General features: G+C 42.3%; 2 protein-coding genes and 1 non-coding gene across 3 annotated transcripts; 2 read left to right on the forward strand and 1 right to left on the reverse strand.

Moving 5' to 3' along the window:
• Window positions 1-2,865: 2,865 nt before the first annotated feature.
• Window positions 2,866-3,609, forward strand: LOC108808437 (uncharacterized). The gene has a single exon (XM_018580585.2). It carries the CDS (start codon window positions 2,866-2,868, stop codon window positions 3,607-3,609), a length of 744 nt encoding a protein of 247 aa, XP_018436087.2.
• Window positions 3,610-8,444: 4,835 nt separating this feature from the next.
• Window positions 8,445-12,656, reverse strand: LOC130508525 (uncharacterized). The gene is made up of 3 exons (XM_057004084.1): window positions 9,801-12,656; window positions 9,564-9,740; window positions 8,445-9,059 (listed from the first exon to the last, which is right to left on the reverse strand). Exons 1-3 carry the CDS (start codon window positions 12,654-12,656, stop codon window positions 8,445-8,447), a joined length of 3,648 nt encoding a protein of 1,215 aa, XP_056860064.1.
• Window positions 12,657-13,386: 730 nt separating this feature from the next.
• Window positions 13,387-13,493, forward strand: LOC130508935 (small nucleolar RNA R71). Its single transcript, XR_008943119.1, has one exon. It is a non-coding gene; the product is annotated as a small nucleolar RNA R71 (small nucleolar RNA).
• The last annotated feature ends 2,125 nt before the right edge of the window (window positions 13,494-15,618 follow it).

Genomic DNA, 15,618 nt, shown 5'->3' on the forward strand with positions numbered 1-15,618 from the left:
TGCGAGATCTTGGAGCGTTGAAGTATTTTTTGGGTTTGGAGATTGCTCGTAGTACTGATGGCATCTCTCTTTGCCAAAAAAGTATGCTTTGGAGCTCTTGACATCAGAAGATATGTTATCTTGCCATCCTTCTTCAGTCCCAATGGTACCTAATCTCAAACTTTCCAAGACAGATGGTGAACTTCTTGATACTCCTGAACGTTATCGTCGTTTAGTTGGTCGCTTGATGTATCTTACCATCACACATCCAGATATAACGTTTGCTGTGAACAAATTGTGTCAGTATTCTTCTGCTCCGAGATTGCCTCACTTGCGAGCTGTATATAAAGTTCTGGAGTACATCAAAGGCACAATTGGACGTGGTTTATATTACTCTGCTGCAGAAGATCTCACTCTTAAGGGGTTTGCAGATGCTGATTGGGCTCCTGTCAAGATAGTTGTCGTTCCACGACTGTTCATCGGTTCTTCTCTGATATCTTGGCGATCTAAGAAGCAACCAACTATCTCAAGATCTTCAGCAGAAGCTGAATACAGAGCATTGGCCTTAGCTACATGTGAGATGATGTGGCTATCTCAGTTACTTCGTGACTTACGCATCACTCGTGTGTCTATTCCGGTGCTTTATTCTGACAGTACTGCAGCTATATACATTGCCACCAATCCTGTTTTTCACGAGCGGACCAAACATATTGAATTGGATTGCCATACAGTTCGAGAGAAGCTTGAGAAAGGTCTTCTTCGAACTCTCCATGTACGGACAGTGGATCAAGTAGCCGATATTCTCACTAAACCTCTATTTCCTCATCAGTTTCAGCATCTCATTTCCAAGATGAGCATGATCAACATACACAGCTCATCTTGAGGGGGACTATTGGATTATAGAATAATTGGACCGGTTTCCTTTCGCTGGTTCATTGTATTTAATTGAGAATTGGTTTAGTTCGGTTTAGTCTTATACTTGTATGTAAACGTTGTATAGCTGACCGTTAACACTTAATGAAAATATCTTCATTTTGTAACAAACTATCTCTTCTTCATCCTCTGAATCTGAGATCGTAATAAAGTATTGTGAGATGTCGCGTTGATCGTGATTTAGGAAATGAAAATTGGCATGAAAAGTTCTCTTAATCTTCAGTCAACTACTTGTGTCTATTGGGTCCGGATCATCATCCGGTCCTCGCGAATATCCTAGCTAAACCTTTTAGAGCGATGATAACATAACTTTTCAAGGTCCCTATCAAATGCAGTAGTATATGAGATGTCGAACCAATCCTAGGTGATTTCAATGCACTGAGAATACAAATCCATGCTTAATCTAAGTGCAAACCAAAAGTGAAACGAGTTTTAAACTAGAGCAATACTGAAATGCAATAAAACAATAACCTTTCTTTGATTATGAGATGGGAGAACTCATGGGATAAGGGATTAGACCTTGGGTGATCAAGTTTTGAACTAAAGGTGGCAGCTTTCAATCAATCTATTAACCTTAGGCCTAGACACAATCCTAAACAAACTCTATCTCTAGATGGATGCTCATTTGCTAAGATGACTCAAGCATCAAATCTCTTTGGTTGAATGTCATAAAAGCAATCATTAAAATCAAGTCTACTAGCCATCTTAACACCTTTAACAACAAATCTCTTTGGCAAAGTGTGTTAAAAGCTTAGGAGAGTTGGCTCAGACATTTCATCAAACACCTTGTGGGTGGGAAATGTCTAAAGCTCAACTTTTGAGAGGCCAACTCAAAAGATGCATTAAGAACACTCTACAAGCAAGGAAATAGAAAGATCTATACCTAAACACCTTAGATCTAGCTTAATCACCCTTAGTCTCCCTAACCCATGAATCCAAAAGTGGACTACTCACTAATCACCATGATTCCTCTTAAACTCATGAGAGATTTAAGCTTAATCATGTAAAGAAAGGAAGAAAGGAACTTAAAATCACTCAAAAACACAAGAACAAGATGATGATTTGATTAAAGGAAAGAGCTTTCACCAAAATGGTTTGTGTTTCTTAGGAGAAATTAAGATGCTTACAAAGATTAGGTCTACAAAGTATTTATAGTAGCTAGAAACATAAGGATAAAAGAGTAAAAACAAGTCTGATCAACTCTCAAATGCTAACTATGAAAATGGTCGCAACTGCCTTTTGGCGCTGACAAAAAGCCGTTGAGGGGTGCAGAAACCCGCTGGGATATGCACACCGGCTTCTCGTCACGTTCACCAAGCCGCTGCAACATCTCGAAGTCGGGCAGGGAGGGTCGATTTTCTCCAGCGGTTTGGTGAAGCCGCTGCACCAAAGGCCGCTCCAACACTTAGAATTTTCAGCAGAACTTCTGCACCGGCTTCTCGTCAGGACGCCAGGCCGCTGGGTGACGCTAGGCCGCTGGGTGATGTGCATCGGCTTCCTGCAAGGTCAAAATGCCGCTGCCTGTCACATGAAGCCGCTGGGACATTTGGTCATCACACCATGAACTCGAAAAACACCAATCTTGCCTCCAATCCACCTCCAATTGCTCCAAAGTCACCATTTGGCATCTCCATCACCTGATAAGAACAATTTCAATGCAATGCAAACTAAACAAGTCTAAATGCTATCCTAGATGATCAAAATGCATGATAAATGAATGATAAAATCTATTAAAAACACAAGATATCAACTCCCCCAAACTTGTCCTTTACTTGTCCACAAGTAAACTTTCAAGAACTTATTTGGAGAAGAGGTTTGAAGATGGGAGCTCATAGCCAAAAGACACCAAAAACACTCAACTTGACATCCTAAAGAAACATAGCATCGACGTCATTCTGGTTTGATCAATGGTCGGCTCTGGGCAGACTAATAGACAGAACAAATGGCAGAGGGATGATAAATCTGGGCATCAAGCTAAACGACACAGTGGAAAAGGCACTGCGTCATCACCGCAGAAGGAAGCATCGGGAAGAGATTTTCAACGCAATAGAAGACGAGATCACGGCTCTGCGACTGCAAGGACTGAATCATAACGAGGACGTGCACTTGTGGAAAACAGGGGAAAACAACTACAACACAAACTTTAGCTCAAAAGAGACATGGAAGCTCATCCGTGTCGAGCAAGTAAAGGTAGACTGGTGCAAAGGTATTTGGTTTCCCTACAATACGCCTCGCTTCTCCTTCATGGCTTGGATTGCAGTTCAGAACAGGCTCCCTACGGGTGACAAGATGCTAAGCTGGAACACAGCTGCTACTACAGCCTGCTGTCTCTGTCCCGAACCGTTAGAAACTCGCAACCACCTTTTCTACAAATGCACTTTCTCAGAAGAAGTTTGGAAGAATCTAACCCACAAACTACTGTCCCGGCAATACACGAACGAATGGGAAGAGATCATCAAGACTCTAACAGGCCAGGCAAGCTCAACCCGTCTGTTCCTGATCAGATATGTTTTTCAGTCCACTCTGTCTGCTATTTGGAAGGAGAGGAATGGCAGAAAGCATGGAGAAAAATCAAATAGTCCTGCAACTATTATCAAAGGAGTGGACAAGGCCGTAAGAAACAGGATCACTAGCTTACGTCTTGCGGGAGTGTGCAAACACACAAAAGCCATGGAAACATGGTTCTCAGTTCGTTGAACTCTGGTTTTTATTATCTTAGTTCCATTTCAATCTCATAAAAAACTCTAAGCTCAAGTAGCATCTAGTATACAAACGTTTTTTCTTGAATGAATTTAACATTAATTCAAAAAAAAAAAAAAAAAAAAAGAAACATAGCAAATAGCATGAACAACTCTCTTACTACACTCTAGCTTCTCTAGGCCTATCAAGATACTCTTATGCCTTTACACAAGATGCAATACTCATCAACCAACAAGTCTTTCTACCAGCTCTCACATTGATTCACACACACATACACAAGGTGGATTCTCACAAATGGGCACATGATCTCAATCATTTGGCTGGGTAAACAAATGGTCTAAAGTGAATGAAAACAATGGCTCAAATAAATCATTTCAAAGTGGCAATCACTCAAGAACAAGGAGCTTGATCATTATGCAAAATTTATCTAAGACCAGGAGCAATTTATGCATACATAGATCCATTCTCATCATTCTACCCTTTCCTAAGTGATATAACAAGCTTCACCCCTATTCACATTCATCCCAATACCCAAAGTAACCCACTTTATCACACTCACCTCATGAACTCTTTAACTTAACCATCTAAGGATCTTTTTATTAACTTTCCACAACTCTTAGCTCTATCTACCTTCCCACCATCTTATTGATTCATCATTTTTTTTTTCTTTTTTTTTTCTTTTTTTTTTGTTTTCTTTATATTGGGGGAAGGTTCAAATAGACTAAATCTAGAGATTTCTTATTTTTGATCCTTAGTGGCTTCTTTTCTCAACTTTTTGATCATCTTTCTCATCTTTCTTTTCTCCCCAACCCAAGATAACAAACTTTAAAATAAACAAACCCACTAACCATCCTAGATGCTAACTCAAATGAGGATCCTATGCTAGCAAGAGATGAGAACAAATATATGTCGCTCCCAATACTCTCAAGATTTTGCACATGACAAGCTATCAAAAAGAAGGCCTCACTCAAGCAAATCAATGTTGGCCTCAAAGAATGGCTAAGGGTTTAGGGGTAGAGAGTTCCATTTGGGTTAACAAAGGATAATGAATGGAATAAGATAACCCAAATGTGTATGAGATCCATGATCAAGTATGCAAGTGCCCATAAGCGAGAGAAATTAAGTTCATTTAAGCCTAAGTTCAGTTCGGAGCTGGTTTTCAGAACAATGTCAATGGCAAGCAAGCATACAAGTTTCAAGAAGAGTTTTCAAGGCTCGAAACGTGCAAGGTTTTAAAGAGATGCTTAAGCTACTTGATATGCTTAACTAGGGTGTCACTTTGAGTGCTAGACAAGTGCTCTTTACAAGGCCTTTTAAATCATTGCTCCCTATGCAAATGAATGCAACCTACATGCATGCTTTTAGACTCCTATTGCATTTTTTTTTTATGCAGATAAGCATGTTCTAGACTCAATCATAAAGATGCAAATGCAGCTACATGCTTGTTTTTGTGTTTTTCAAATTTTTTTTTTTTTTTTTTTGTGTTTTCTATGCAAATAAGTATGAACAATGCAAGACTCAATGCAAAATCAACAAAGCAAACAAGATCAGAAACTTGGTACCTCCCCCAAACTTAGTTCACACAGTCTCTGTGTTAGTAAGTTGAAAGAGATACCCAAAAGAGAAATTAAATGCAAAAGAAAAACTGGTATGTACAATGGTGAGGTGAGAAGATACCTGACTAAGGATAGAAGGAGGTGTCCTCAGTGTCCCAGTCATCAGCAGTGGCAACAGAAGGAGACTCGTTGGAGGAGACACGAGCTGGTGGAGATGGATTTCTGCGCCTTCTACGAAGCTCATGGTCTGGAGAACGTGCTGGTGCAGGGGTTGCTGACCTAGAATCATAGAAGGAGGGTCTAGGGAGGGTTGAAGGGCCAGCTTCTGTCATAATATCATCCCTTCGGCAGCCTGAGCCGATTGCTGTCCGAGCTAGCATTGAAGTGACCTTCTTCATCTGTCTTTTAAGCACTTTGACCGACTCCTTGAGCTTGTAAATGGTCCTATCCTGCATCTTGTTCCATCTTTGTAGCTTAGCATTCTGAGAGAGAGAATGGCGCAATGCAACACTCGTTGTGAGACCGCGATAAGGCGCAAAGTAGTACCGCTCTGTCCCATACTTAGGTCCTGGTGTGATCGGCCCTTCATCATCAGCATCACTAGGACGAGTAGACTGAGAAGCACTAGCCCTGGCTCTCTTTTTGCGAGGTCTGGTGATTTTCTCAAATTCACCAAAATCAGAGGGAACAAGCTCATGCTCTGGAGGAGTGAATTCTACATGCTGAGGATCAGCTAGAGTTGTCTCCCTCTCACATGGAAGGAAGATGTGTAACGGCACAGGGTCAAAATCGCGTGACCAGAAGGGAAAAGCAAACCGGTTGCCGTCTTTTCCTGTGAGAAATTGAGTCCTCTGCAAGTAGGGGATGTCCATTGAGGCTGGAGCTTGATCCGGAGTTCCCAAGCGAATACCCACTGCTTCCAAGATAGGGGTAATGAAGCTCCCGATGAACAGCTTCGGTTTTGCAATCTTAGTAGTCCAAACCCACTCTTTGTAATAAGTGAATCTCTTCATCAACAATCCCACTATTCCCATATCCTCAAAATCTTCAGGAGTGGTGTCTATCAGTTTATCTTCAAGTATGGGAAGGAGTCCTAGAGCAAGAAGCTTAAGCTCTTCGTCATTTGCCCCGCCAGGTTCACTACGCGAGTAGAAGGTGTGAGTAAGGACCTTATGGGTCAATCTCACTGCAGGGTTTGAGATATCTGTGCTCTTATCCTCCCCAGCCACACGATCTTTCCCGGAGATCTCATTCCATATCTCTTTAACAATCGCTGATCTATTAGGTGTGAAGGGTGAAGGTCTGTCTGGAAATCCGAAAATAGAGCTCAGCTTCTTGAACCCGACCTTGTAGGTCTTCCTATGTATTGTGAAGGAAATGCGCCCATATCCATCAGTTTTATGTTCCGGGCGATGGTAGGTAGCAACGAATGAAGACAAGAACTGACAAGAAAGCTCCTCATGAACCCCGTAGCTCATACTAAGCAGTGACTCCATGCCCATGTTCTGAAGAATCTGTCTCACATCCTGATACAGTCCAAGCGTCTCAAGAGTCTCCCGATCTGGAAATTTCATAGCTCGCCATTCAACATCCTCAGAAAGGCGCTCGTAGAGCTGTGCTGGAGAATGGTTTCTGGTGGCTGGCGGTACTCTCTGTCCCTTCTTGACTGTGGCAGGGGTTGGAGCTGGTGCTTCTTCCTCATCTTCAGTTTCAGCTCTAAGACCTTCTTCTATCATTTCCTCAATCTCAGCTTCAATTGCTGCCTGTTCAGTGGGTGTCTTTTCCTTCTTCTGTGGAACAGGTTTTCGTCGGTAGACTTGAGTTGGAGGCTGGGGCCTGCCTGCTCTTGGTGGGTTTGCTCTTGTTCCAGCTTGAGAAGAAGTTACCACAGCTTGAGATGAAGCTTCCATAGCTTGAGAAGAAGTTCCCACAGCTTGAGATGAAGTTTCCACAGCTTGGAAGAAATCAGACTCTGATCTATTTGGGTTTGGTTTCCGCGCTGCTGCTTTAGTTCTCGCCATTACTACCTGAAATCAAACACTTGAGATCATATAAGAACAATGCAAAAAGAAACTTGCAAGAGCAAAGATAGCTTCTAAAAAGAATGATCAATTAACTCAAGGCAATCTTAACTAAGCAATCTTTTTCATTTCAAGTGCTAGACAAGAATAAACTCAAGCTCTAAGTAGTAAGAGGAGAAAGCTTTCATTTAGAAAATCACATTTTAAAAACTACTCTTCTTTGCACAATTTATCAAAGGCAAATGTGATTTAAATGAAAGGATAAACTAGCAGCAACCTTAGAACACTTCAGTGTTATCAATCACAGTAACAACAACCAAAATCCCCAAAATTTTCGAAATCTCAAGAACACCAAGAACCCTAATTCTCAAATTCTCAAATTAAGCAAATTTATCATGAAATTCATCAACCCACTTCTCAAACAAGCTAATAGAGGCATAATCAACAAGCTTTAGGCACGGAATCAACAATGCATCAACTGTGAAAAAGTTGGAAATTTTCACCAACGAATTTCAAGTGTTTAAATCGCGATACCTTAGCTTGTTTCTGCGAAACAAGAGTGGAGAAATGGAAAGATGAAGCAAAATCACGGATTTAGCAACCGGAATCAGCAAAAACGAATGAGAATTGAGAGAGTTATGAGTGTTGATACTTGAGAGAGAATGGTTTCTCTTGTTCACGTGAGAATGGGGCAGAGGAGAGAGAGAGTCACGACTTAGGGAAGAAGAAGGTGTGGTTCGGGTCCGGTTTTGGTCGATTGAGCTCGGTTCAATTGAATTGAACCGGGAATCAGAGTCGGTACGCGTCGGTTCAGGTCACAGCGGTATGGAGTAACCGCTGCAAGAACCCGATGCGCGTCGTCCCAGCGGTCCACCTCGACACCAAGCCGCTGCAACAACTCGAAGTCGGGCAGGGAGCACTGGTTTTACCCAGCGGCTAGGCGAAACCGCTCCAAGAAGCCGCTGCGACACTTAACAATTTTTTTTTTTTTTTTTTTTCATCGAATCAGGTCGCAGCGGCTTGATGAAACTGTTCCTCGTGGCCGTTGTGAACTCTTGTGAACCTCCAAACATCTCGTTTGTTGACTCAGTTTCTCATCTGGGACCTGATGACCTGAAAACACACAGAAAAAATCCCCAAAAGCAATACTAGATACTAAAAATAAAATTTAAAAAATATGCACAAGGATAAACATGGGACTTCCTCCCAAGTGAGCTTGTTTTAAGTCTCTAGCTTGACTTTGCTTCCCTTGGGACTAAGCTGGGGTAGGATCAGAAAGTGGAACTGACATTCCATCTTCCTCTGGTGTAGTAGCCATGTATGGCTTCACTCTTTGTCCATTGACTGTGCAATTTCCTCCATTCTTATCCCATAGCACAATTGCTCCATATGGCCTTACTTCCTTGATCTTGAAAGGTCCGGACCATTTTGATCTTAGCTTTCCGGGAAACAATTTCAGCCTAGAATTGTAGAGAAGAACTTGATCTCCAGCCTTAAACTCTCTCTTCAAGATGCTCTTATCATGAAAGGCTTTGGTCTTTTCTTTGTAGATCCTTGAGCTCTCAAAAGCATCCATCCTTATCTCATCAAGCTCATGTAGCTGAAACAGTCTCTTCTCCTTGGCACTCTTGATATCAAAGTTCAACAGCTTCACAGCCCACATTGCCTTATACTCAAGCTCAACTGGAAGATGACAAGCCTTCCCATAGACAAGGTTGAAGGGTGTAGTGCCTAAGGGAGTCTTGTATGCTGTCCTATAAGCCCAAAGTGCATCATCAAGCTTGTCTGACCAGTCTTTCCTCTTAGTACCCACAACCTTCTCCAATATGCTTTTGATTTCCCTGTTTGAAAGCTCCACTTGCCCACTAGTCTGAGGATGATATGGTGTGGCAACCTTGTGCTTAACACCCTTCTTTCTTAGGAGACCTTCAAACAACTTATTGATGAAATGTGATCCTCCATCACTTATAACCACTCTAGGGACTCCAAACCTTGGGAATATTATGCTTTTGGACATCTTGACTACTACTCTTGAGTCATTTGTAGGGCTTGCCACTGCTTCAACCCATTTAGATACATAGTCAACAGCTACAAGGATGTACTTGTTGCCATAAGAGGAAGGAAAAGGGCCCATGAAGTCTATTCCCCATACATCAAACACTTCCACCTCAAGTATTGGATTTTGAGGCATCTCATTTCTCCTAGAGATGTTTCCTCTCCTTTGGCAAGAATCACACTTGGAAACAAAGTCTTGTGTGTCTTTGAACATGTGTGGCCACCAAAATCCAGCTTGTAGCACCTTAGCAACTGTCTTGAATGTAGCAAAGTGGCCTCCATATGATGATCCATGACAGTGTGTGAGGATCTCATCTACTTCTTCTTCAGCCACTACCCTTCTATAGAGTTGATCCTTGCAAAGTATGTAGAGAAAGGGCTCATCCCAATAGTACCTCTTCAACTCCTTGTAAAACTTCTTCTTGGCATAGCCTTCAAGATCCAGTGGCTCCTTCCCAGTAACAAGATAGTTGACAAAATCAGCATACCAAGGTTCCTTCTCATTTGTTGCCTTGACTTCCTCAATCTTCTTACCGGTCTCGCAAACTGCAACCACTGCTCTAATAGCCATAAGCTGTTCCTCTGGAAGTCCTTCATCAATGGGGATACCACACTCCACTCTCATTCTAGACAAGTGATCAGCCACACCATTCTCAACTCCAGGCCTGTCTTTAATCTCAAGATCAAACTCTTGAAGCAGTAGAATCCATCTCAACAGTCTTGGCTTGGCATCTTTCTTGGCTAGGAGGTGCCTCAAAGCTGCATGATCTGTGTAGACAATCACCTTAGACCCCACAAGGTAGCTCCTGAACTTCTCAAAGGCAAAGACGATGGCTAACAGCTCCTTCTCTGTTGTAGAGTACTTCACTTGGGCATCATTAAGGGTTCTACTAGCATAGTAGATCACATGTGTCTTCTTGTCTTTCTTCTGCCCCAAGACTGCTCCAACAGCGTAGTCACTAGCATCACACATGATCTCAAAGGAGAGGTTCCAATCTGGTGGCTGGACAATAGGTGCACTCACTAGCTCGCCTTTCAGCTTCTTGAAGGCTTCAAGACACTCTACATCAAAGCTAAAGGAAGCTTCTTTGCACAGCAGCTTGGTCATTGGTCTAGAGATCATGGAAAAGTCTTTGATGAACCTTCTGTAGAACCCCGCATGACCAAGAAAGCTTTTAATGTCTTTTACTGTCTTTGGGGGAGGCAGCTTAACCATCACTTCAATCTTGGCTTTGTCCACCTCAATGCCTTTCTCTGAAATCTTGTGCCCAAGCACAATCCCTTCTTTAACCATGAAGTGGCACTTCTCCCAGTTCAGCACAAGGTTGGTGTCTTCACATCTCTGTAGGACCCTGCACAAATTTGACAAACAAGCAGAAAACGAGGATCCGTAGACAGAGAAGTCGTCAATAAACACCTCCACAACATCCTCAATGAGGTCAGAGAAGATAGACATCATGCACCTTTGAAAGGTAGCTGGAGCATTACATAACCCAAATGGCATCCTTCGATAAGCGAAGGTGCCATAGGGGCATGTGAATGTTGTCTTCTCTTGATCATTGGGATGTATGGGGATCTGGAAGAACCCTGAATACCCATCAAGAAAGCAATAAAAAGGATGATTTGCAAGCCTCTCAAGCATTTGATCAATGAATGGCAATGGAAAATGATCTTTTCTAGAGGCTGAATTAAGTTTTCGGTAATCAATACACATCCTATGACCAGTTATGGTCCTAGTTGGTATTAATTCATCCTTCTCATTCTTAACCACAGTGATACAACCTTTCTTTGGGACTACATGCACAGGAGATACCCACTTACTATCTGAGATAGGGTAGACCACACCAGCATCTAAGAGTTTAAGAATCTCTTTCTTTACAACATCTTTCAAGTTGGGATTCAACCTTCTTTGATGTTCTATAGAAGTCATAGATTCATCCTCAAGATGTATCCTATGCATGCACAAAGTAGGTGATATCCCTTTGATGTCATCAAGAGAGTACCCTATTGCTTTTCTAAATCTTTTAAGAGCATTTAAAAGTTCAGATAGCTCAAGTTCAGTAAGTTCACTACTCACAATGACAGGGTAAGTTTCATTAGGGCCAAGAAAGGCGTACCTTACACCATGGGGAAGGGGTTTAAGCTCCACCTTAGGGGCTTTGAGCTCACTCCAGTCATCTTGATGACTGTCCTCTTGTTGAGTAGCTGAAGATGCTTGTGGTAGCTCCTCATACTGCTCCTTATCCACAAACCCCTTGCGCGCATCCAACATTCTCCCATAGGCTGCACTCTCCTGGTTCTCTACTACTTGGACCTTTTTGTCTATGGTCAAAGCATGTTGTAGAGAATCTTCTAGTCCCAACTCCTCAAGAAGTTCATCAGCTAGAGCTTCCATTTCCTCTATGTAGAAGGCTTGGTTTTGCACAGTTGGCTTCTTCATCATCTCCTTGATGTCAAAGTGGAGAACATGCCCTTTGCCCAGATGGAGATCAATCTTTCCTTCTTTTACATTCACTATAGCTCCTGCTGTAGCTAAGAATGGTCTACCAAGGATCAAAGGGTCTCTAGCCTCCTCATCCATCTCAAGCACCACAAAGTCTGTAGGAATCTCACAATTTCCAACCATCATTGGGAGATCTTCTAAGATACCAACAGGGAACTTCACTGATCGATCAGCCAATACCAATGAAAGTCTGCACTTCTTGTACTGAGTGAATCCAAGTCTTTTCGCAACTAACAAAGGCATGAGACTGACACTAGCCCCAAGATCGCAAAGACACTTCTCAAACTCTATAGGACCAATGGCACAAGGGAGTGTGAAGCATCCTAGATCTTCTAGCTTCTTTGGTATGTTCAATCTCTGGATGATTGCACTACACTCATGAGTAAGGATCATCATGCCTTCCATTTCTTTCTTCTTTGCGGCTACAGCATCTTTCAAGAACTTGCTGTATTGAGGAACCAGCATGAAAGCATCAATGATAGGCATTGTGACCTGAACTTCACTCATTTGTTTCTCAAAGAGTGCCTTGTACTTCTCCAACAGTTGCCTCTTGAATCTTCCAGGAAATGGGAGCTTGGGTTCATAAGGAGGAGGGATAAAAGAAGATTCTTTTGATGGAGTAGCAACTTCACCGTGTTTCACTGTTTTCTTCTCTTCTCCAATTTTCCCTTTACCCTTAGCTTCTACTATCTTCTCCAAGATCTCATCATTGGTCTTCTCATCTACAATCACCACATCATCATCTATGTTGATGGCCACCTCCCCACCTTGTTTCTCATCATCCTTGGTGAGAACTCTTGAAGGCAACTTTTTGCCACTCCTTAGAGTGATTGCTTTCATTGTCTCCTTTGGGTTCTGCTCAGGCTTTCCCGGAAGAGTTCCTTGTTGGCGATTGGAGTTAGAACTCATAGAGGCAAACTGATTCTCCAAAGCTCTGAACTTGTTGTTGAGCTCATTGTAGCTCCCATCAATCTTTGAGTGGATGTTCTTCAACTCATAACCAATTTGCTTCTCATTTCTTGATTGAGCTTCAAGTAGTTGCTTGAACATTGATTCCACACTTGTGTCTTGAGCCTTAGGTTGAGAAGAACTTCCTTGGGCTTGAGTAGACTGGTTTCCTTTATTGGAGAAACCAGGAGGAGGGTTTTGCTGAGGTTGATGGCTTCCTTGTTGGTTGTTCCTAGGCTGGTAACCACTTTGTTGGTTGTTGGAATAAGGTCTTTGCTGGTAGTTGTTGTACTGAAAGTTGGGCTCCTTTCTGTACCATGTACCATTGTTGTTGATGAAGCAAAGCTCTTCTTGCCCTTCCAAACCATCAACTTCATTCACCTTAGGAGGAACCTCTTGACTAGGATCACCAACAAAGCTAACCTGCTCCTTCTTGGATTGGTTTGAAAGAACCAAGTCCAACTTGTCTTGCAAAGACTTGATATCTCTCCTTGTCTGCTGGTCATCCCCTCTGTTGGCTCTATCATACTCCTCATTGTAGACTGAGTCACTCTTTGCCATGTTCTCCACCAGTTCCTCTGCATCCTCCACAGTTCTACCCAAGAAGAAACCATTACTAGCAGTGTCAAGCCTGTTTCTGCAAGATGGGAGAACTCCTCTGTAGAAAGTGCTAAGCAAGCTCTCCTTGCTGAAACCATGATGAGGACATTGAGCTTGGTAGTCCTTGAATCTCTCCCATGCCTCATTGAAGCTCTCTAGATTCTTCTGCTGGAAACCAGAGATCTCATTCCTTATCTTAGCTGTCCTTGAGGTAGAGAAGAACTTCTCCAAGAAGGCTTCCTTACATCCCTCCCAAGTGGTGATAGTGTCACTTGGGACAGATCTCTCCCATTGATGTGCCTTGTCTCCCAAAGAGAAGGGAAACAACTTCAGCTTGAATGCATCTTCAGAGACACCATTTGTCTTGGACAAACTACAATACTGATCAAACTTGTACAAGTGATCAATAGGATCTTCAGCTGCCAGGCCATGAAACTTGTTGTGCTCAATGGTGTTGAGTAGCCCTGACTTGATCTCGAAGTTGTTGTTCTCCACAGGTGGTGCTCTGATTCCCAACCTATGATCATGAATGTGAGGGCGATCATAGGTTCCAATGGCGCGAGCTTGGCGCTGTGGGTGTTGTGGTCGAAGGTTGGCAGCTCCTTGACCATTTCCCTCTTGGGCAGCTCCCAAAGGGATCTCCCCATCTTGATTCTGGTTCTGATGGTGAGCCATATCAAAACCCAATCTGTTGAAATGAGCCTGTTGCTCCTATTCTCTCCTTCTTCTTGTATTCTCTCTTTCCAAAGCCCGGATGTCTGGTACTAGAGGAGTGAGGTTTGTAGTCCCTCTACTTCTCAAGTTCATACACCTGAAATGAAAAAGAAAGAGGAAAAAGCAGAGCCAATATCACAATAACAATAAAAATGACTTAGTCTCAAGCAAATGACTAAATCCCAATGTCAAAATCACAATAGAACTTGGCAACGGCGCCAATTTGATAACAGAACTTTTCAAGGTCCCTATCAAATGCAGTAGTATATGAGATGTCGAACCAATCCTAGGTGATTTCAATGCACTGAGAATACAAATCCATGCTTAATCTAAGTGCAAACCAAAAGTGAAACCAGTTTTAAACTAGAGCAATACTGAAATGCAATAAAACAATAACCTTTCTTTGATTATGAGATGGGAGAACTCATGAGATAAGGGATTAGACCTTGGGTGATCAAGTTTTGAACTAAAAGTGGCAGCTTTCAATCAATCTATTAACCTTAGGCCTAGACACAATCCTAAACAAACTCTATCTCTAGATGGATGCTCATTTGCTAAGATGACTCAAGCATCAAATCTCTTTGGTTGAATGTCATAAAAGCAATCATTAAAATCAAGTCTACTAGCCATCTTAACACCTTTAACAACAAATCTCTTTGGCAAAGTGTGTTAAAAGCTTAGGAGAGTTGGCTCAGACATTTCATCAAACACCTTGTGGGTGGGAAATGTCTAAAGCTCAACTTTTGAGAGGCCAACTCAAAAGATGCATTAAGAACACTCTACAAGCAAGGAAATAGAAAGATCTATACCTAAACACCTTAGATCTAGCTTAATCACCCTTAGTCTCCCTAACCCATGAATCCAAAAGTGGACTACTCACTAATCACCATGATTCCTCTTAAACTCATGAGAGATTTAAGCTTAATCATGTAAAGAAAGGAAGAAAGGAACTTAAAATCACTCAAAAACACAAGAACAAGATGATGATTTGATTAAAGGAAAGAGCTTTCACCAAAATGGTTTGTGTTTCTTAGGAGAAATTAAGATGCTTACAAAGATTAGGTTTACAAAGTATTTATAGTAGCTAGAAACATAAGGATAAAAGAGTAAAAACAAGTCTGATCAACTCTCAAATGCTAACTATGAAAATGGTCGCAACTGCCTTTTGGCGCTGACAAAAAGCCGTTGAGGGGTGCAGAAACCCGCTGGGATATGCACACCGGCTTCTCGTCACGTTCACCAAGCCGCTGCAACATCTCGAAGTCGGGCAGGGAGGGTCGATTTTCTCCAGCGGTTTGGTGAAGCCGCTGCACCAAAGACCGCTCCAACACTTAGAATTTTCAGCAGAACTTCTGCACCGGCTTCTCGTCAGGACGCCAGGCCGCTGGGTGATGTGCATCGGCTTCCTGCGAGGTCAAAATGCCGCTGCCTGTCACATGAAGCCGCTGGGACACTTGGTCATCACACCATGAACTCGAAAAACACCAATCTTGCCTCCAATCCACCTCCAATTGCTCCAAAGTCACCATTTGGCATCTCCATCACCTGATAAGAACAATTGCAATGCAATGCAAACTAAACAAGTCTAAATGCTATCCTAGATGATCAA

Source organism: Raphanus sativus, chromosome 2 (assembly GCF_000801105.2).
Source record: "Raphanus sativus cultivar WK10039 chromosome 2, ASM80110v3, whole genome shotgun sequence".
In the NCBI taxonomy this organism is placed as follows: Eukaryota; Viridiplantae; Streptophyta; class Magnoliopsida; order Brassicales; family Brassicaceae; genus Raphanus; species Raphanus sativus.